The sequence below is a fragment of the Microtus oregoni genome, unplaced genomic scaffold, assembly GCF_018167655.1.
Source record: "Microtus oregoni isolate MIOR12 unplaced genomic scaffold, Mior012 000011F_ref0000422, whole genome shotgun sequence".
In the NCBI taxonomy this organism is placed as follows: Eukaryota; Metazoa; Chordata; class Mammalia; order Rodentia; family Cricetidae; genus Microtus; species Microtus oregoni.
Genome location: NW_024543070.1, coordinates 44,892,635 through 44,915,085, shown reverse-complemented (window position 1 = coordinate 44,915,085; position 22,451 = coordinate 44,892,635). Strand labels below are relative to the sequence as shown.

Genomic DNA, 22,451 nt, shown 5'->3' with positions numbered 1-22,451 from the left:
AGGGTCCGGCTGTGCTTGGGAATGGAGGGTACAATAAAGTTTTCCACTCTGACGTCTCATTAAGCAGCTCCTCTTTGTGTAAAGTACTCCGTGGCAAAGTTGCTTCTATTTAAAGTCCCGAGTTTGATCTTGGCTTTGATCTAAACCTTTTGATCTTGAAAGAAGGATGGAGTAGCAATAAAGAGGGCCCGACAGACTTTCTTTAAAGAAATGCGATAAAGTTAAAGGGCGGTCAGAGTCAGCCAGTACCGGCGGCACCGCAGCCTTTCCTCAGGCCTAGTTGGCACGGAGGACGGAGGAAAATGGGGCGAGTCCATCCTTGACTGTGGAACAGGACCGCCCCCCTTCCACCCTCGTGCTATGCATGTCCACGGGGAGACTCGCACAGGGGACTCCCCAGGTCACCTGCCACCTTGGAGGTGCTGGCAGGAAGCTTCCTCCGGAGCCCTGGCTTAGGACGGGATGGAGGATTCTTCCATCCCTCAGCCACAGCCTCAGACCGGACCCGGAGGTGTGTGGCAGGGGAAGGCGGGGGTGGATGGATGGATGGGTCGGGAGAGGCGTATGGGGGCGTAGGCCCGGGCAGAGGGTGCTTTCCGAGAACAATAACGGCGGGGACCTGGGAGCCTACACCTTTAAGGCAGGCCCCGCCCCGCCCCGCGCCCGCCGAGGTGGCGCTCGTGGCGCTGGGCTCCGTGAACTTGACTCGCTCTCCCTGCAGGCGCTGCGGGAGGAGCAGGAGGCCGAGGACTGCAAACGGAGTGGGCTGGCAGGACGAGTGGGCTCAGAGGTGAGTGCGGCGGGCAGAGGTGGCAGCAGCGCACGGTGCTCCAGGTGAGAGGGACGCCTGCACCTCTCGGCCTTCTTGAAATACTGTTGGGTTTTGACTTCAGGTGGCGAAATGGATCCGACTGAACCGCAGACCCCGAAAACGCAAAAGAGGGAAGCAAAAAGCCGCCTTTGAAAAGGTAGGGGCCCTGGAGGGCGCTGCCGGGAGGGGTTCCCGTGTGTGCTGCCTTGTGCCCGGGATTCAGTCTCTGCTACTAGAATAGCGTTTGGGGAGTTTGTGTTAAATTTACAGCAAGAAAGCTTTACCCGTGTGGGCTGTTGATAAACAGTGGTGTCCGCTGTGACCGGGATGGGGGCCTGTCGGGTGCTCCTTACACTGCCGCTGTGCCTCCTGAGAAAGGAAAGCTTCTTCTCGGCGGACCCCCACAGGCAACGGTGCCCGCGCCCACGCAGCCAAACCCCTACCCGGAATCCTGTGGGAAATGGGCAACTTCAGAGGTGCCGGGACCAATTTTCTTTTCTGTCCATCAAGTGAATTTATCCCCCTGAATTTAGAATTTTAATAGTTAGTTTATAGACCTTGCTCCCTGCTCTCCCTTGTGAATGAATGCTTGAGGTGGAAACTTGATTCATCCTGAAGTAAATATTTTGAAATCAGGTGAGTAACCTATTAGCCCCCTTTCTTATTGAAAAGGGGGCAAATGTTAATGGCATGTTTTGGTTTTGTCAGTTTTGCTTAAATATACTTATGCAGTTGGGGGGTGGTGGTGGTGGTGGTAATAGCGCCAAAGGACTAAAATAGTGGTGTGTTGTTGTTCTGCCGGGATGACGAATCATTGGGTTCTGAAGCCAAATTCTTGCTGATAGCGATGCTGCCAGCTTCTGTGATGTGTTGCCTTAGTATGGGCATCGTGGCGTCTGAGAACGTGCATGAAGCTCACAGTAAAGAAGATGTGGAGCTCCCGAGTGCACTTGAGGGCACTCAGGGCCACTTGGAGGAGACCAGGGTTAACTAGGCATATTGTTGCTGGCACACAAGGGGCCCTGAGTGTCTGAGAAGTGCCCCCCACCTTGCCTTGTTAGAGAGAAACCATTTATGTCAACTCAGTTCAGCAGTGGTAAGAAAATACTCTTTTTAAACAGAAGGATTTGGGGATGTACCTTAGCATGCTGCAGCAGGTTATGGTTGTTGAACTCTTAAAAGGTTTGTGAGTGATGAATGAGATCATAAAATGTCTAAAGAATGAAAAGCATTATTTGTGCCTAGCACTTGAACAGATGTTTGCAGGTATAATTATTAGGCTAAAAATAAGATCAGCCACACATGGAAAAAGGAGAAGTCATTATCGAATACTTGGTATCGCCTCTACCAAAATCTGAAGCAGTAACTGTGCCTCAGAACTGGGGAGGCCAGAACAACTGAGGCCTCCACCTTGGAGCACACTAGCAGCGCTGCTCCCTCAGCCAGCCCGCCCGCCACTGTGTCCTGGTAGACCTGCTGGAGGCTGCACCTCTGACTTTCCTCTGAGACCATGTGGGTAGCGGTTTAGGGCACTGGATGTGCCTGGTGGCCATGTGTTTTGTCCCTGTCCCCGCTTCTCCCAGATTCCACCAGCATTGTGGAGGGCTTGCCTTGTGTTAACACTGGGGGGCCGTGTGCGCTGTGAGATCTGTGTCCCGGGAGCGTTAGAATGGGATCCGAATGGCACAGGGCCCAGGGGATGTGTGTCCCCTAATTCTAAAATGAGGACGACACTGACTGAGAGTTCAGCCCAGGTCCAGGGCTCGGATGTGAGCCTGTTGCTGGTGGAGCCTCAGCAGCTCACTCAAGAAGAAAATGGTCTGCTAAGCCTGGCCTTGGTGACTCATGCTTTAAATCCAAGCACTCAAGAGGCAAAGGTGTGCACATCTCTCTGAGTTCAAGGCCAGCCTGGTCTACGTAGTTCCAGGACAGCCAGGATCCTGTAAAATGATAATGAAAACGAAATTGAAAACGTCTGTTGGGCCACAAGCAAGTTAGCTCCTGTGTCCTTTCTGTGTCTCCACCGTGGGCGCTTCTGCTTTCGCCAGTTTGACAAGACTAAAATGGGAGTGTGCTTGTGAGGCCCTTCCTTCTGGACCTGGCTGCTGTCTGCTCCTTTGTCTTCTTTGTCCTTGCCCTCTCTTGGGCTGGCCAGGTGTCCTCCTTCCTGTCCTCCACTCCTCAAGTGTCCCCCACATTCAGGCCTCTCTGGGTTGGCCTGGATTAGACTGGACTGGACTGGACTGGGTAGATTTGGCTGAACGGACTATGGAATAGATCTGAGCGGCTTTGACTAAGCGGCCTGTACTAACATCTACGCTGGAACTGGGATGTTTTCCGTCTATAGGCGGATGTGGCTTTTACTGCCCAGTGAAAAACAGAACCTCCTGGCTGTCTTGAGAAAGGAAAACAGCCATGGCAGCAGGCCAGGCTCGGAGCGAGCCGTGTGGAAAGAATGTCATCTTACAGGACGCATTTGCTTTCCCCTTAAAGAAAGAAGCAGGACAGTCCACTGCCTGTGCTCGGCTGTGAATCAGCAAACAGTAAGTTAAGTGACCGTGACACCATATAAGCGGTTAGAGCGCTCCCTGGACGCTCCTGGCCACTGTGAGCTTCCCTTTCTGGCCATTTCTGCTTGCCAGAGAATCGTCTTTGAGGACTTTGCCTATCTTTCTGACTGACTGTCTTCTCTGCTGTGCTTCTTCTTGGGATGTTCCTTGACGTTCATTTCTGTGTTGTTCTAGCTCCCGTCTCTCTCTGTCCACAGCTGTAACTGGATTCTCTCATGACTGTTTCCTCTCTCCACTTCCTGGAATCTTTCTCTATTCGCCCTGATTTTCTCCCCTTTTCTATTGTTTCAAATGCCCATTATTTAGTTTGAATAAATTTTGCAACCAGAAGGCAGGAATGTGAGTGGCCGTCCGAGGCCAGCTCTGTGGGGTCAGTTCCAGTTGTGATTTCAGTAGTGAGAAGTATGTGTGTAGATTGTGCTATGTGATCTGTTGGCTTTAGATCACATCCATTTTTAACTTGAAGATTAAACACAAATTATGTATCATCGTTAGAGAGTAAGGGATGATATCTTAAGACATATACATGTGAACAAAGTTTAGATATCTTTTAATCTAAGAATTAAAATATGTATTACAACAGCACCTTATGAAATAGTATATTTTAAAGAAAATGCACTTGCAGTGAGATTGCTCTCCTGAAAGAAAGAAAATTTCTGTTGTTAGAGTCCAAAGAATCGCACATCTGATGATGTCGTGGAGAAAGCGTCTCGGTGTGTATGCTGAGATCCGAAGCTGCCTGGCCACTGGACTGACTCAGGAAGCCATCTTCCACATCTGGTGTGTCTGCAGCAGGCATCCAGGGTGCCATGGGCCGGCCTTTGTGCGTCGTGGCTTTCACGGGGAGCTGACATTCACTCCCCAGAACCTGGAAAGCAGAACTTTGGAACTTGCAGTTTTCTGAACGGTGGATTGAAATGTGCAGACTATTAACAACCAGAGTACGAGTGAGACCTGTGGGTGTTGAGGTGTTTGTGGCTAATGGCATCAGGCTGTCAGCTCTGTGTGTTCTCTGATGAAACCCTACAGTTGGGAGCATTCTCACACTGCTTTTCTGTTGTTTATCTAGTTACACACGTGAGCCATACAATCCATGGTAATCTCTGTTGGGATAATTCACCACAATTTTTAAATCTGTGTCGACCCAGTGAGGTTCGCATGTTCAACACCATTTACTCCTTGGAGGTGCATTGCACACTTGTGGCAGTTGTGCCGTGAGAACATGCAGAATGTTTTAAAGGTAGGTAGTTCAGGCTTTAAATGTTCTACTGCCGTGTTTGTCTTTTGTGACAAAGGTCTTTATATTCAGTTGTAATTCTGGAAACCAGTATTTAAGTTGTTACAAAGAAAGTTACTTTTGCCTGTGCATATAGAGGCAGTGGTGTGTGTTAGGCTTCACTTGAAGCTGTCAGAGCTCAAACCAGTAAACCAGCCCGTACAAACTTGGAGCATGTGACCAAGCACCCCCCCCCCCCCAAACTGGTAGCCACTCCCTGCACCCAGAAAACTGGTGGGTTTGGGCAACTACCCTTACACCTGGGGCAAGGGTCCCCTGGAATTCCCTGGCTTGGTGCCCGTGCCTCTGTTTGAGAGTGCTGTTGCTCTGAGAGAATCTATAACTAGTCCACACTTGCAGAGCCATGGCCTCGTACAATAGCTTCATTGATTCTTGATTTCCATAGAAAAGCTTTATGGGTTCTAATGAATCACCAGCCCGCCCTTCTTCACCTCCTCAGTGAGTGGCTTTGTGTCCTGTGTGCCCACTATGCCTGAGTGATGGGAGACGGAATAATTTATGAGAGGTTGTAAAGAAATCAAGCAGAGAGGTGTGTTTGTGTGCAATGAGTTGTGTTGCAGGGATGCTGAGGGACCCCTGGGTACCTGCATCTTGTTTCCGCACCTCTTCCTGCCCTTTTATTTCTTATAAGTCCTTAACAAACGTATTATTCTATATGCAGGTCTCAAGTCAGATCAGATTATATAAGTTTCTTGACATTTTTTGCTTACTTTAAGCTAAACCAAGAAAAAATTGCTGATAAAATATATTTTTGTAACCTAAGAAAGACAGTTTAATTTGTATAATTTTATGTTATTAAATTCTCATCTGGTCCATAGATTGATTCTTTTTAAGAATCTGCAATTTAAAACCAGAAAAAGATTCTGACAATTCTGTGTATGGTAAAATCCCCGCCAGCTTTAAGCCGGCATAGCAGGAAAATTAAAACAATGACCAGCCTGCCCTAAACGGTCCTTGTAACCCACAGTCACCCACTCATCCTCACCCGCTTACTCAGAGACTCCGAGTGGAACCGTTAACGCATCAGTAGCCAGCACTTGCCACGTGGCGAGCGCAGTTCTGAGCCTCACACGCAGTAGTTGATGTGAGTGTCCCACGAAAGCCTGTCACAACCAGCATGGTGTCGGCTCCTCTGCCTAGGGAGGGCGGTGTGAGCGAGTCAAGTGACTGCTACAGAAAATGTCGGGCTGCATCTGAACTTCCCGTTAGGCCTCGACCACCAGCAGCACAGAGCGCGCATTTCTGAATTAAGAGCGTCTCAGCCAGCGTGTATTTTTGAAAACACTTGAAAGAGTGCAGATAATTGCACTTGTGCTGATTTTTGTGTGTTTGATGCCAGCCACCACCAATCCTCCACGCCGAGAAAGATGAAAGCCACTTTCATATAAAACATAAGACTTGGGTTGGAAAGGGAGGTGGGAGAGGAACATTTTTTGTGGCTTTTTAGTTACTTTTATAGGCAGCATTAATTTCATTCCTGTGACAGAAGGCTTTCATTGGCAGCCGCTCTAAGCTTGGGCATTTTAATGAGCCACTGTTTTGTGCCTGAGCTCATATGGCACTAATAAGATGTGTTATTTTTAGTAGCACCTACTGGTGTCACCTTGGGTTAGGACCTGTCATTGTTTCCATTCATCATGTGTTAGAGCAGTCAGACACACGAATGTATTCGGCCCAGAGAAGCCAGCCGGAGTCTGTCTGCTCTGTGTTCATCCACGAGTCCCTGTCTACTCTGTGTTCATCCACAAGTTCCTGTCTGCTCTGTGTTCATCCACGAGTCCCTGTCTGTCTGCTCTGTGTTCATCCACAAGTCCCTATCTATCTGCTCTGAGTTCATCCATGAGTCCCTAGCTCTCGGAACTCACGAGGTCCCATAAGTGCTGTGTGATTGATTAGACGATGAAGCCCATAAGTGCTATTTACTGTTACAGCCTTACCTTGATGCTGCAAGATTCTAAAAAACTTATCTAGTCAGGCAGTGGTGGCACAGGCCTTTAATCCCAGCACTCAAGAGGCAGAGGCAGGCAGATCTCTGTAAGTTCGAGGCCAGCCTGGGTTACAGAGTGAGTTCCACAATAACCAGGGATACACTGAGAAACTCTGTCTCAGAAATTTTTTTTTTTTACCGATTTGTTAAATTGTGCAATTTATTTTGTTCCTTGCTGATAGTATCCATGAAAATATGCTGGTCAAGATTTTCTGGGGTTTCTGGAGGAGGTTTCTTTAGTATCTTCTAGAAAGAGGGCTTGGAGGCAGAAAGCCTTGACACTAGACCTGACTTTGGCCCTGGGTTTGTGACGTGGCTTTTGTTTCCCTCTGAGAGCCCAGTACACAAAGTGATTAAAGCTTGGCTTGTTTTTGTATGAATTGGTGGATTGGTTTTGTCATTTTGGGGGGTTTGGAGCAATGTCTGGTTTGGTTCTCCAGTTACTTTTTATAAACACCCTTCTTTCTGTGATGTGAGCAAGGAGGAAATTAGACACCATTTCTGTTCCTTCACCATTTATCACGTGTCCTGAAATATGCTTTTACTTTCAAGTAATCATGTACGACGTGGTGAACCAGCTGTTTTCCATGGCACACTTGTAGATCCACACAGCTCAGTTTTGGTCATTGCCAGGAGGGTCAAGTGTATGCCTTCACTATTGGTAGCACATACCTCCTCAAGGTGTCCCCTTCACTCTGCACACCCTAAGGTCACTCTCAGGTGATGTCTCTTCCTGCCTTGTGTTTTTTGGGAGCTGATTTGGTGTCTCTCTCGTAGGAAGGGTTGTGGAGACGATACTGGGTCACAGCTGTGTGGTTGCCGATCTGTCCTTAGCCCTCGCCTTCACTTGTTCTTCTTTCTCTGATCTCATTCCTTTTCTTCAGAGTGACCCATTCTCCCCCTTGCCTCCCACCTGAGTGCCTGGATTTCTTTTTCTTTAAATTCTAAAAATTTTACTCGAAAATGCCTTACTGTGGGTCACTTCCCACAGTTGCTACTTGGCTTTTGAACTTAGTTTTCCTGGTTTGTATGTTGAGAACATCAGTTTTCTACTCTCTGTGAACAGACGTAAGCCTAGATGAGATGTACCTGAAGTACTTTGAATCCGTTCCTCCAGTGTCCTCTTGAGACTCTGCTCAGGATGTTTGAAGTGTAGAGACTTTGTGTCTTTTCAGCTTCCTGAGATATGGAACATCACTGGCTCTACGTGATGAGAGGAGAGACCCTCGCCCCACTCGGGGGGATTGACTGAAGAATACAGGGGCTTCTGATGGAAAAGTCCATCTTCCTTCTGTTTTTCTCTCTCCTACAAAACCCTGGGTTTCTATGTTCTAGAGAACATACACGGAAAAACGATTACCTATTCTTTAGTAATGAGTAACGTAGAAAACTCAAGTCAGCCAGCGACCAGCACGTTGTCTGGATTCTGTTGTACATAAAGCCCTCTGTCAAAAGCTGCTGGAAAATACCAAGGAAACGAGCTGTCGTTTCTGACGAGGGGAAGATACAGCACAGGACACACCAACCACCACTCACAAAGCAGTCTGCAGCAGATAACAAAAGCACACGTAGGGATGAAGGCTGCCACTGTGTGCTGAGCTTCACCTGAGGACATCTACACTCAGGTTTCATGCCTGGACCTTGTTTGGATAAAGCAGCTTTTCACACACACAAGCAGGAAGTTACGGTGGGGAATTGAGTAACTGAATTAACTGAAACCATTTTAATACTTTGGCCTGATTTGTAGGCACTGATAGGGAGGGCTCTGAGTGATCCATGTGTAAGTGGTGGTGGTCTTTTTACTTGAGAATGCATTTCTTGTGTAAATGCCCTCTGTTTTTGCAGGTGGGACTAGAATCCATCACTCAAGTTCTGTCAGCACTTAAGAACCAGGATAGGCCAGAAATGTGACCTTATCTCTGATCATTCTTTACCAAATTCTGTTTATTTAGACAACTTTGTTGCTAACTTTATTTCATATTCATGACATAGAAAACCTGGGGCAAGGAGTAAAGATTATCAAAAAGGAATTGGAGAAGGCAGATGCTGAAAGAAAGCTGATGAGGTCCCTGTCAGGGGTGCAGGAAAATCTCAGTAGGTGGGCGGAGTAGGCGTGGGTCCCCAGGCTGACAGCAGGATATTGATGTGTTCTGCTCATTCCACCCTGGTTATTTTGTAGAACCGAAGGGACTTGATTTCTGCCATCAACATTCAGATGGTCTTCTTGAACAAATAAAGTGTGAAGTTAGCATCCGTCTATTGCTTAAAACTCTGTGTGCCTCCTGTGCTGGACGTGATAGTTCTTAGTCTCCTCCCTTCTGCACTCCCACTGTCTTTTTACTGGCTGCGTTTCTGTTTTAACATTCGGTTTTGAGACAGAGTAAGAAGTTAAGACGTTTCAGTATTAGCGGCGGTGATCCATTGTTCCAGAATTTTCCTGATTTTTAGTCTCTTGGGAGTTTTTGGAAATTGTATCCTGGCATTGAGAAAGTGTCCCATGTTCCCAGCAGCACAGCTAAAATGAAACCCTTTTTATTTTTTAAAGTTAGCGTCTTTCTGGTGATGGAAAGCAAATGGACTTAATGGACCCTGGAAGTCTGAGCATCTCATGTGTCCACAAATCGAAAGTTTTGACTTCTCAGCTCTTGGCCTCTGAACATCCATGTGGAAGACTCCAGCTTCTCGTGTATATGAGAGAAGGGAGACAAACTGATTTCCCAGCTCATACCGTGAAACCATGTAGAAAGGGGGAACGATCTCAAAATATAGACTTTCTGCTTACAAGGTAGCAGGACTCAAAGCTTGCTATAATCTTCAGCTGCAGTTTCTACTGTTAGTCTGGTGTTCATGAAGAGAAAAGCGTATGTAAGCCAAGAGACCTTCAACCAGCCACAGAAGGAATCTGGAAACAGACGTGCAGTTTGGTCTCCTCGTGCCCCCTTAACTAACATGTTAGTATCCTGGGTTGAGGAATCACCTCAGCAGCTCTTTCTGATATGAAGAGGAAGGACGCTGGCTGCCCCAGAGCCCAGAAAACACAGCGTCAAGTCTTTTAATGACTGTTGAGCTGGGTAGGTTTTATGTGCCATGAAGTTTGCACATGTGCGGTAGTTTGCATTGAAAGAAAGTTGTCTGGTTACTGGGTGCTGACTGTCAGTCTGACTGGAGAGAGGAGCCGTCTTAAGCATGCCAGGCCAGTCCTATGAGTGCCGCAACTGCAGCGCCACAGCCCAGTTCCAGAGTCTCTGTCATCCCGAGTTCTTGTGCCCATTTCTGGCCAGTTCCCATTCCCATTCCTAGCTCTGTGCTTTCTGGCTTTATAGCTTGCCTTTTCTAGAAACTTCATTGCAGTTGACTCATATATGGCTTAACTGTCTGTCTTACAGTGTTTGGGGCTGTTTCAGACAGCTCTCTGTCTGCAGTTTGGTTTGTTTTCTCTTTGTTGCAGTGATATTGCATTGCTGGATTTACTACATTCTGTTTATCCATTTACCAATTGTTAGACACACTTGGAATTTGTTTTTTGCTGTAGTTTCTGTTGTTACACACACTGCTTCATTGGTATAGCTGCCCTCGTCCAGACACGTATCTTCTTTTTCCTTTGTTGGGAACTCTGGGCTAGAGTAGCTCGGCCTGCGGCAGGTGCTCTGTTAGCAGTCCCCACCAGCGGCATCCCTACACCCTTGCCCACCACTGTTACTGTGCAGTCGCGAGTGCAGTTAGGCTGGTTCTTGAAAAGATATGCGTGTGTCGCCCTTTAGTCCTCCATCTTGCAGACTTTGGCTCCAAAAGTTGGAAATCTGGGTGTCTCCCCAAATGAGTCACCACACCTTCAAGGCCAGCTGGCTCCTAGCAGCCTGCTCTCTGATGCAGAGCTCCTGTGAGTCAGGGCCCTTTGTGTCCTCACAGCATTCTTGGGTGTGGCTTCCTCTTTGTCTCCTAAAGATGACCATCCTCACCCTCCCTCGAATGAGTCTGATGCTGCCAGCGTCCTCTTGTCCTTCCAGCAGAGCCCAGCTCTGCTGAGACCTTGGGACCCCATGTCACCTTGTGGAAGGGTTAGGTATGTTTCCCTTTTGAGCCTGGTGGGAGTTATATGGGTGCCCTGGCTTTCACTAAACATTGGATGCATTTTTAGGACCCCTTTTCAATAATGGTGAGAAAGGTCGGTGACCCGAAGGCATGTGACTTGGGCTTTCCCTCCTGATGCTGAGACGAGAGCGTGCTGGTCTCTGCAGCAGCAGATGGAGCTTGTCTAGCTGTCTGCCTCCAGGCCTTACTCTGCTTCAAAGCAGCAGCAAACTCCCTGTGTCTCGTGTCACCCTGTCTGTTGTGTCCTCCCAACCGGCCTAGAGTCCTGACGCGTGGTTTCATGATGCTGACATGCATTTCAGGTGGATGCTGGGTAAGTCATTGCTGTGGATTCTTCACGGAGCTTTTCTTTCACTTCTCAGACACTCTGGCCCTTGCAGCATGTATGATTCTCAGTGCACAGCTACTGTGAGGCCAGAGAAAGAGAAGGTTCCACAAGTGTGCAATGTTCTCATTTATTGTGTTACAAAAAGTGAACTCTAGCTGTCTGTGAAATTACTGTTTTCCTTGGATATTCTTAGTTGCGTGGAGGTTCTGAATGTTAAAGAGAAGTCAGAGTTTGGGACCTGTGGAAATCTGACCGTGTGCCACGCTGTATACAGCATAACGCATTGGGAAGACCACGGAGTAGAAGGCAAGCTCACAAAATACAGTCACCACTGGCAGGAAGCTGTCAGAACAATTGGAAAAGCCACAAATCACACAACCAGAGGAGTAGGCTCTGTTCTAACAATCACTCGAGATCCTAAGTGCGTTTGTCTGAGGGCCTCATAAGAAGACAGGGAGGCGATGGCCATGCTGCTTTGCTTGAGAAGCTGTGCGGCTGGGCTGATGACCTCACGGCTTCTGCAGCTCAGATCCTTATCTGGTTTTCAATTCCTAGGCTGTGTGCTGGCCTTATTCTCCCCTGCCTCCTTTTTACTGCATTTTCCACTTGTCGGTACCCCCACCACCACACACACACACACACGCACACGCACACCCAGAGGCACGCCAGTTTGGGGTTCTGCATGAAGATAAATGTGAGGCCAGACATGTTGAGTCTGGGCCCTGGACACTGAGGGGGACAGGAAAGGAGTCTAGTGTACCCTGGAAGGCCATCCCCAAGGAAACCCTTATGCTCTGGCTTGTTTAGAAGTGCACAGACTGCACTGTCTTGGCACCAAGGACTGGGCCAGACAGGCTGGCTGCTGCGGGGACAGCCAGGCACCCACAGGGTTTGTCACAGACCAAGCAACTGTGGCATAAAAGTGAGTGCGTGTTTGTGCATGTGCACATGCACATGTATTCATGCGTGTATGTATGTATGTAGTATTAATGTATATTGAATCAAATGTAAGTGGCCACCGTACATTGGAATGAAGGGTAGCGTCACCCCACTGCCTTCCCTGCAGCCTTCAGATATTTTTAGTAGATGTAATGTTTCCATGTTTGTGCATGTTCATACCTTGATGAGTTTCAAATTTAGTTAAGGAAATTTTTCTTTGTGCTTAAAGTTTTTGAGTGTTCTACTCAGGCATTTTACCACTGAGCCACATCTTAAGCCTGTGAAATTTTCTTACTATTTGTTGGGCTTTGCTTGTAGGGCCAGTCAGACCATCCCTGAAAGCATAGTGATAAAATTAAAACTGCACATGGAACATGACGGTTCGGTCCCTGAGAGCGGTGGGCTGCAGAGGGAGGCGGAGCAGGCCTTGGTGAGGGAAGGAAATCTGCTGGCAGCTCTGGAGCAGAGCTGTAGGCGGGTGACGGCCGATCAGACTCCTGCAGGCTTCCTCTCCTCCACTCTCGAGGGAGCGTGTCCGGTCATACTGGCCCTGGGACACACTTTGCACCTGGTGTTGGGTATAGCATGGTCTCATAAATGAATGCTGGACTGTCAGAAGACAAACCAGAATGACCTGGGCACGTCTGGTAGTAGAGGATCCATGCTGGGCTGTGTGCACACAGGTTGGGAGTATATGCCTAGAGACGGGGGAGGGGCCCACATACCACCACCGGACTGGCCTTGGTCTCAGAGCTTTTTTGGTTTGTGTTGGGACCTACTCTGTGGCCAGCCTCTCCCACCCGTGGACTGAAGCTGCAGATACCGTTTCCAGAACAGGCAGTTTGCGTGTGACTTTGACTCACCAACCGACCAAGTCTTAGCGGAACTGCTGGGTATAATGCAGAGTCATTAGCAGCCTTGCCCATCTAGGAAGCCGCTAGTTGGAAACAGTGAGGGTTTGAACAGACAGAGCACTAAAGCAGAAGGTAAAAAATGTTTCTTTGCTTCTGCTTACTCAGCTTCAAACTCATTTTCTGTTAGTTTTCTCTGCTGTTTTGAGACAGGGCCATGCTGCGTAGCACAGTCTGGCCTGGAGCTGGATACCCCCTGGCCCTGCTCCCCTTTGCATCTAGAACTCCCCATGAAGTTTGCTGTAAGAGAAGTCAGTCTCTGGCCCAGGACTCTCTCCAATGTCACGTGCGAACCTGGGCTGGCTACGTCTCACTTCTTTCCTGGGTAGAACCTGTTCTGAGGTCACAGACTGGTACAGACAGCTCCCAGTGTGGGTTTTATGGATTACTAGTCTTCAGTGTGGTTTGGGCACCTGGAGACTGAAACACATACTTTAAACGGAGAGCAGGGAAGAAGCAGATCTTACTGCACCTTTGTTACAAAAACCGTTACCAGCATGTGGACAGCTCTTTATGACGGACCTTAGTGCCATGTTAGACAACAGTAGTCGGCCAAAGTGCCCGTTGGTGAAGGACATTGTACTTTCCAGGCCGTTTTTTACTTTGGTTTTCTGAGTCATGCTAACTGTGGCTGGCCTGTTCCTGTTTCTCTTCCCAGAACATGTGGTTTCCTGAGCTGCGCTCTGCACAGAGTAATGTTGTGGTCCCTGACTCTTTTAGAATTAAGCTGAAATCTGGTGCTTTTCTCTGTCCTTAGAGCCCTCAGCACTGGGATGTGAAGTCACGTGGATGGAGTGAAATCCCATGTTCCACTATTTTCTCTTGGCCACTCCAGTCTTTGGAAGCCTTGGAATGGCTGCCTTAGACCTGCCCGCAGCCATTTGTCTTCACTGAATTAAGAGGACAGGAGCCCTAGAGCTGAGGACAGATAGGGATGTATTGTCCTCATGGGCTGGCGGGAATGTCCCCAGTATTAGGTTTCAGGTGGCAGCTCTAGCAGGTGCCAGCCAGATGTATCAGAGGCATGCGAGGTCTGCCTTCCAGCCTCACCTAGAAGCAGCCCTGGGTGGCTGCCTTTCCTGTAACCTCAGTGTTTAGAATGTGGAGGCAGTGTAAGGGGACTTCAAGGTTGTCCTTGGCTACAAAGGGAATTTGAGGCTAGCTTGCTCTACCTGAGACCCTTGTCTTCAGAAAACTGCAAAAACTTAACTGGTATCTGCTAGGAATTCCCATGGCTCCTCCTAGGGTACTTTAGTGGAAGCCACCAGGGTCATTTGCTGCTTTGGGTGTGGTCTTAGTGAGCTAACTTTACAAGGTCTAACCATCCACAAGTCCATGTTTGCTGCTGTCCTGATCACAGAATGCTAGGACGGCTTTCCGAACAAATGCTGCACTATCCACCCGACTGCTGCTACTCCACGACAGAGGAAAGGTTTTACAATAACTGATTCTCAGGTTGAATCGATTTGAAATACTTAATACGGTTCCCTAAGCTCAGACTTACTAACAGAAACCCACTTAGACACTAAAGAAGTGGGCAGTGTTTGTCTCAGCTATGAGTAATGGGCTATGCATGATTAAAAAGGCTTCTCAGAATGGCCTTGCTTATGTAATCAAGGATCGATACATTTTAGAAGGGTTTTATAAGTGAGCCACACAGTTACTTGGTAATCAGCTGTCATTTTGAAGTAGTTAAAAGGGTCCTTGGACAAAGCCCAGTGGACTGACTGTGGCTTCCTAATTGCTAAGGATTGAAACTCCCTGTGCCCTCTGAATTATGAGCATTCTTGAATTTTTTATGGGGGATGAAATTATTTTTTTATGTAGGATAATTTTCATGTCAAACGTTGCATTAGCCAGCAGTAGCTGTACAGGCAGGCTGTGGTCTTATCCTCCCAGATCCCCTCTCCTCTCTGAAGTTAACATGCAGAGTCCAGCATGAGAAAGTGAGACGGGTGCGCTGAGTCCCGAGAAGATGCCAGCCGCCGTCTTGAGCAGCCCCTGGCGTTCTCCAAACATCCTAACATGGCTGACAACGAGCAGTAAGCTGCTCTAAGACTCGGGCAGTTAGGGGAAGGGTGGAGGCCTCTGGAACGTTTCCTCCTGTCAGCAGAAGGATGGACTAAGGATTTCAGAAGTCAAAGGAAGTGACACCCAAGCGATGGCTACAGCAGTTTCCAGACATGGCGTCGGTGTGCCCTTGTTGACTATCAGTGCCCAGACGGGGCATGTGCGTACAGAGACTATGCGTGGCACCACCAGCCAGAGTAACTCTCAGTAGAGGGGACTTTTGGCGGGCAGAACGGTTTTATTACTTTCTTCTCAAAATAAAAGGAATTCTCTTGGGGTTGGTGGGAAAGGAGGTGAATAGAGCATTTCCTATTTCCTGCCTGTGCAACTCTTTCCACAGCAATCTGTTTGTCATAAAATGGATTTTTGCCCAAATTGGCTGCAACCAAAAATAACTTCACCCCATTTCTGTCAGTTTGGCCAACTTTTCACATGCGCAGTTTGTGTTGCTTCCTCTCCTGGTCTGAACCTCTGTGAGGATGAGGCCCTGAGGTGCTCGCCTTCCGAATGTGCAGGTAATGGTGTGTTTCTGCACTGGGTCACAAGATTGTCCTTACTCCTTGTCTCCCATGCTTCCCAGCCTCCCCTCATTAACTTTTCTGTCACCTTGTGGCCAACAGTACTGGGCTCTGCGAAGCCGCTCATACACGGGCTGCCAGGCTTCCCCAGGTCACAGCTAGGAGTTCAGTAGGTACTTGACAAACATCAGGCTTTTCAGAGATGGGAGGGGACAGCAGGCTAGGGCGTCTCAGGTCACTGCACACTCTGCTTAGTAGATTGATGTTTTCATTATGGGTAATTATTAAGTTGATGTTGATTTTAACACGTGCAGCCTAACTTGGAGATTTGGAAGGTCACAGGCTTGTGTTTGTTTTAGGTTATATGAACTAAACATAGACCTTCACCGGTTTCTCATTTCCTTACTGTTCAGTGTCTGCTTCCACCGCTTTAAAAAGTCCTGTGTTGTTAGTGTGGTGGGCTTTGCGGTTCCCAGGCCCCAGCACTGCCCCCGCTGGCTGGTGGTGCACAGTAATGATTGGGCCCGGCCAGTTCCTGTCTAATAAGGCCATGACCTGGCTTGAACTCTGTAATGAAGAAGGAACAGACTTGCTTGCTCCTCTGCATGCCTCTGTCTCCCCCACACTCCTCTATTATCCAGGAGGAAATTGAAGAGCAGATTTCTGCGTTCTCCTGATGCTCATAGACTGATGTCATCTTTTCCACTGCCCCACAGTCAGGAAAGCAAAAGCCACACAGCACAGATCCAACACTCCACAGCTGCCCAGGGCTTCAGCTGTTGGCTCTCTATGCCTGCCGGTGTTTTTAACAGCCTCGAGAAGGCATAATTTATATACCATAAACAATTTGTGATTTTTATTGAATTAGTCAGGTTGTACAGGCATCACCAAAATCCAGGTTTGGAATGTATTCATCACCCTCAGAAATTCTTGGTGCCTGTTAGTGGTCATTTTCCATCCACCATCCACCCCAGCACGGGAAACACGTAGTTTTCCTTTTTGTAGGTTTGTATTTTCTGGATGTTTCATAGCAGTAGAATTAATTATGTGATACATAGGTATGTATATATAATATTCTATTTGCCTTCCATCTTTTGGCATGCTTCTAGGTCCATCCATTGTTTAATGTAGGAATGTAATTTGTTCCTTTTCATTCCTGCGTAGCGTTCCAGTGTGTGGATACACCACCCAGTCTCACAGTCACTCGGTTGTTTTCCGCTGCGGAATGACTCCTGAGTTTTTGCAGGGACACGTGTCTTTGTTATTTTGGGAGCATACCGAGGAGGCAGACACTGTTTACACATGCCAACTCAGTCGTCCTTGTTGCCCTGTTGTCTTCTCTTCTCTGTCTCTGAGTTCTACCATCAGCCATATATGTGGCACTTTGACAACTTCCAGTTAAGTTTTTTCTTATGGGCTTGATATAAGCTGTTTAGTTTGTTGGGGGGGGGGTATGTAATACTCAGTAAATTAATTTATATTGAGAAGGTGATTTTTGTATCTTAATTTTTTTTTATAATTTCTCTGACTCCACATAATGCCCGTAACAGTTAAATGTGCCTCTAGGCCTGTGCAGGTGGAATCTGGTTTTTTTTTCTTCCTTTCTTTTCTTTTCTTACATTCTTTCTTTTAATTTTATGTGCACATTTGTCTGTGTGAGGGTGTGGGATTCCTTGGAACTAGAGTTACAATTGTGAGCTGCCATGTGGGTGCTGGGAATTGAACCCAGGTCCTCTGGAAGAGCATTAGTACTTGAACCACTGGGCCATCTCTCCAGCCCCGCTGTGTGGGTAGAGTCTAGAAGGACCGTTGGAAACCCAGTGCAGTCCAGCAGAGTGAGCACGCAGGCTCAGCATCCACTCCGCATCCTGTATTTAACGTGTGCTTGTGTTCTCAGGAAGGAGGCAGCTACGTCAGCCTAGAAGGATGCCATCTTGTTGGATTTTCCTAAGAGATGGTTGCAGTTTCAGTAAAATACATTAAGCAATGGTTGGTTGCAGTTTCAGAATGTTCTTCAGGATGCTGTGGTTTGTGTCAGCAGCTACATGTGCCTGGTGACTCTGCAGGCCACTCACCCCACGGCCTTCCTATGCCTCAGTCTGCCAATAAAGGCATCCATGTGAACAAGTTATAACCACCCTTATATTTTAAATGTCAAGGTTGCCTCACCCAAGCACATGTATTATGTGTGTTAGGTTTTCTAGGGGTTTGCGTTTCAGGTGAGTTTCAAAAGCAAGACCCTGCTTCTCTACCATGAGAGCCATGGCTCCAGGTTCCCCCAGGCTTTGAACCACAGTAGAGCAGTTTAGTCTCTGGGTAGGAGAAGTTGCTATGGGTGATGGGGAGGCTGTGGAGGAGGATGCGGGAGACCAGAGCTTCCAGGTGGTAGAACTTTGCCTGCCACCAAAGGTGCCCACTTGCTGCAGGTTGAGTCTCTGATGGAGATGCCAACTTCCCCTGACCCTTGATCTCTGGAACTTGACACCACGTACTCTGTGGGTGGGAAAGCAGAGTCTCTTCCCTTTCTCCCCTTTTCCCCCTTCTTTATTGTGACACGGGGGAGGGCGCGTGCACCACAGCCCTTGGGTGGAAATCTGAGGATAATTTTCAGAGTCAGCTCTCTCTTCACCTTGTCTTTTGTTTCTGCCACACCACAGACTCGGCTTGCTAGCCCAGGGAACTGTCTCTGTGTCCCTTCTCACTGTAGAAGTGGTACAACAATACATGCATCCCAGCAGCTTTTCTTTTCTTTCCCTGGACTGAACTCAGTCAGGAGGCTTACACAGCAAGAGCCTCTCTACTGGGTGAGCCATGTGCCTGGCCCCGAGCCACGTTCTGAGAAGAGCCATTTCCCAGAATCATAGCCCAAACACAGGTGGGGCATCAAACTGTGGCCTCATGGGAACATTGCTGAGTCCCTGGCCTGCCTGGTACAGGTGCAGGCATCAGGTCAGTTTTCCTGTCCCCGCCCACTGGCCTTTGCCTCGTTTGCCGGGAGCTTTGCTGTGAGCAACTGCAGACCCTGTTGCTCAGTCAGGGCCTCCAGGGCCCCTCTCAAGGCCTTCCTCTTGGAACTCTCAAGTATAAACTGTTCTTTTCATGAACTGCGAGCCACCACCCTGTGCTCTCCCGTGCCATGTCATCACTCTTTCGTGTTAGTGTTTGAGAGACACCACGCTCTGTGAGCACCAAGCAGAGGTGAAGCGTGTCCTTCACACGCTGCGGCCACTTCAGTTGGTATTGATGTTTTGGGCACTTTGGTATTTTGTGAGCGCCTTCTCTAGACACCAGCTACAGTGAGGAAAAGAGTTCATCGAGCCCCATGATGAGGCTCCCGAGAAAGGGAAGAGGACTTCGTTGTAATCTAATGTATGTATTTCGCTTATGTAGTGTGTGGATCTGAGTGGGTGCCAGGCTGTCTCCTCTCCTGGTGCTTGGCTGGGAGATGTAGTATCTTCCCAGTGGTCCCCTCCTCTGTTCTTGAGGGTGCTGTGGCCAGTGTGGTCTCTGTTTCTGTGTGAAAACTATTTTTGATGGGCCTGTTTCCTATGTTTTTGTTCAGTTCACCATGCTAAACTTCTGCATTCAAACAAACTAACTTAAAATTAAGAAATTTGGTCTTTTCTTTTTGATTATCAAAGTGGTATTGTCTGTTAGAGAAAATTTTAAAAATATGGACAGGTTTAAAGGAGAAACCTTAAATTATGTGTGTGGTCGAGTCGGCTGTTTGAATGCTCCGCTGTTTGCCTCTCCGTCTTCTAGGGGAGCTCATCATTGAAGAAGGACAGGAATGGGTTTCACATTTATGACTGTAATTTTTTTTTTACTTCAAAGGCAGTTCTCTCAATCTCCCTTTTTATTGCTTAAATTAACCAAATTCAATGATGATTTTAAAATTCTGCTTTGGGAACAAGGTTTGCTCTGTAGCTTTCATAGAAAATGTCTTGCCTGGCCTTGAATACTGGGGTTCAGCACTTGCTGGAGCTGCAATCCTGAAGATCTGGAGACTTGGAAAGATAGGTGCAAAATTGTCCCCTGCCCAGCTGTGCGTGTCCATGGATCCAGAGTCCTCGAGGGAGCCTGGATCCTGCAGGGCCAGGAGGGACACCTGAGACTGTCCCATAGTGATTCCGGTGTGAAGAGCCAGGCAGCCCTCTTGGGTTTCCTCTTCCATTGGTACTTGAATTGTAGTGACATCTGTTGCCAAATGTGAGGCCATGAATGTGTTTAGTGTGTAGTCACAGTATGGAAATCATGGAAGACCAGCCCTGTTCAGCAATTAACTGTGGGGCTATTGCTGTTTTACTTTAAGGGCTGCACTGAAATGGATACTGCCTACTTACTTCTAAGAGAAAACGCAGTTACACAGCCCGGTCCTCTTTTCTGGCTTTTATTAAAATGCAAATAGCTTAAACTTCAAAGCAGCTTAATTGAATCCTGACAGCAGCAGAGCTGACACTTGGCTTTGGCCGTGGCATTTTTACTCTGTCATCTGGCCTGGCTGGCTTTGCTGACCAGCTTGCTCCTTTAGCTTCTTGGCTGGGTGTGATGGGCACTAGGAGAAGTGTGGACTCGGGGTGTGCAGAGACACACTGCGGCAGTGGTGCCTTTGGGGTGCACGCTCAGCAGAGCCCCCCTGAGACCCACCTGAAGTTCTTAGTGAAACGAAGGGAATGTGTCTCTGCTCTTCAGGCATCTGTTCCTGTTAGTTTCAGAAGTAAATGTGATGGAACCCAAGCAACCGTCTTCTGTCCCAAACACCAAGCAAGGCCTCACATGTGGCAAGAGTGCTGGGTGGTTATTTTAGTGCTAGAGGAGACTGCTGACTGACTGTAGCCACAGCCAGAGCCCGAGAGCCCAGCTCTGTGTGTGCAGTGGCGGCTGCTAGTCTGAATTGGGCTGTAAGGACAGATTGCTAGACCTCAGCTGTGAACCTGGGAACCAGCTCCGCCTCCTGCAGGGCAGGGCACTGAGCCTGAGCTTTCTGAGCTGCCCAGATCACATCCACTCCTGTTCCTTCAAAGGAGAGCATCACATGTAACCCATCTTCGACTCTCCCACTTATCTGGGGATCATCCTGTGTATGGACCGCACCACAACTGAGGGGCTTTGATGTGCCAGGGTCCCACCCCATCTTTTGAGTGCATGTGTTTCTGCTAAAGGCATGTTTTTTTTTTTTTCGAGTGTTTATGGGGGGCATGGAGAAGTGGCTTACTCCTCTGTAGCTTTTTGTACTTTGTGGTTTCTCTCATCCTGTTACATTAACCATAACACAGAAAGGAGCCTGATCAGAAGGAGCATGTCCCAGGAAATCCAATAACTGCAGAGGCCAGGAATGCTGCAGGGTGACTTAGAGTCTGGAAACGGATGCGCTGCCCTGCGTATTCAGGGAAACCCCGCAGTCTGGTTTCTGTCCAGGGCCCTCATTTTCAGCCCTCTCCAACCTGAAGCTTTAGGTCCATATGCCAGTAGACAGCTTGTTAGAAAGTTCCACTCTCAAGGACACAAGCTGCTCAGATGTGTTCTCCAAGAAGTAAGTCCTGCCGCAGGAGGTCCTAGAAGGAAAGCCAAACTAGAGGTGGGTTCCTGCACGTGATGGAAGCGTGGTTGCAGCGTGCGGTGACCAGAGGCCGAAGTGAGAAGCTGTATCCCATGGCTCACAGTGTACCTGGGGATTATTCGCTGACCTCTTGGGGCACAGTCTATAACTAGCAACAATAGGAATTGGTGATTGTCTCAGGAAGGGGCAGGTGGACGCTGCTTCTGTGAGTGGAGCCAGCTGGCTTCTGCTGCTTCTCACTGTTCTCCAGGTCTGCTCCTGATAGATGCCCAGAGTCTCGTGGGATGGTTGTTGTCCTAGTACTATGCCAGGTGCTGGACAGGACAGTTAATTCTAGAACACCCGTGTGCCTTGCACAGACTTCATATAGAAGCCGTGGGAGTGTACACCTGACATGTAATACAGTAGAGTGCAGTGCAGTGCACACCTGACATGTAATACAGTGCAGTGCAGTGCACACCTGACATGTAATACAGTGCAGTGGAGTGCACACCTGACATGTAATACAGTGCAGTGGAGTGCACACCTGACATGTAATACAGTACAGTGCAGTGCACACCTGACATGTAATACAGTGCAGTGGAGTGCACACCTGACATGTAATACAGTGCAGTGGAGTGCACACCTGACATGTAATACAGTGCAGTGGAGTGCACACCTGACATGTAATACAGTAGAGTGCAGTGGAGTGCACACCTGACATGTAATACAGTGCAGTGCAGTGGAGTGCACACCTGACATGTAATACAGTGCAGTGCAGTGGAGTGCACACCTGACATGTAATACAGTGCAGTGCAGTGCACACCTGACATGTGCAGTGCAGTGCAGTGGAGTGCACACCTGACATGTACAGTGCAGTGCACACCTGACATGTAATACAGTGCAGTGCACACCTGACATATAATACAGTGCAGTGGAGTGCCCACCTGACATGTAATACAGTGCAGTGGAGTACACACCTGACATGTAGTACAGTGCAGTGCAGTGCACACCTGACATGTAATACAGTGCAGTGGAGTGCACACCTGACATGTACAGTGCAGTGCAGTGCAGTGCACACCTGACATGTAATACAGTGCAGTGGAGTGCACACCTGACATGTAATACAGTGCAGTGCAGTGCACACCTGACATGTAATACAGTGCAGTGGAGTGCACACCTGACATGTACAGTGCAGTGCAGTGGAGTGCACACCTGACATGTAGTACAGTGCAGTGGAGTGCACACCTGACATGTACAGTACAGTGCAGTGGAGTGCACACCTGACATGTACAGTGCAGTGCAGTGCACACCTGACATGTACAGTGCAGTGGAGTGCACACCTGACATGTACAGTGCAGTGCAGTGCAGTGCACACCTGACATGTAC

At 48.3% G+C, this 22,451-nt stretch overlaps 1 protein-coding gene across 2 annotated transcripts in view; it reads left to right on the top strand.

Annotated features, from left to right (window-relative positions):
• Window positions 1-22,451, top strand: part of LOC121453545 (aminopeptidase O-like) — a 226,130-nt gene that overhangs the window by 161,455 nt on the left and 42,224 nt on the right. For both annotated transcript variants that reach the window (XR_005975027.1, XM_041660416.1), the window contains exons 11-12: window positions 722-790; window positions 894-968. Coding sequence is in view for 1 of the 2 variants with exons in the window: in XM_041660416.1 (XP_041516350.1) it covers window positions 722-790; window positions 894-968 (144 nt within the window). In the remaining variant the exon portion in view is untranslated. The remainder of the gene's footprint in view (window positions 1-721; window positions 791-893; window positions 969-22,451) is intronic.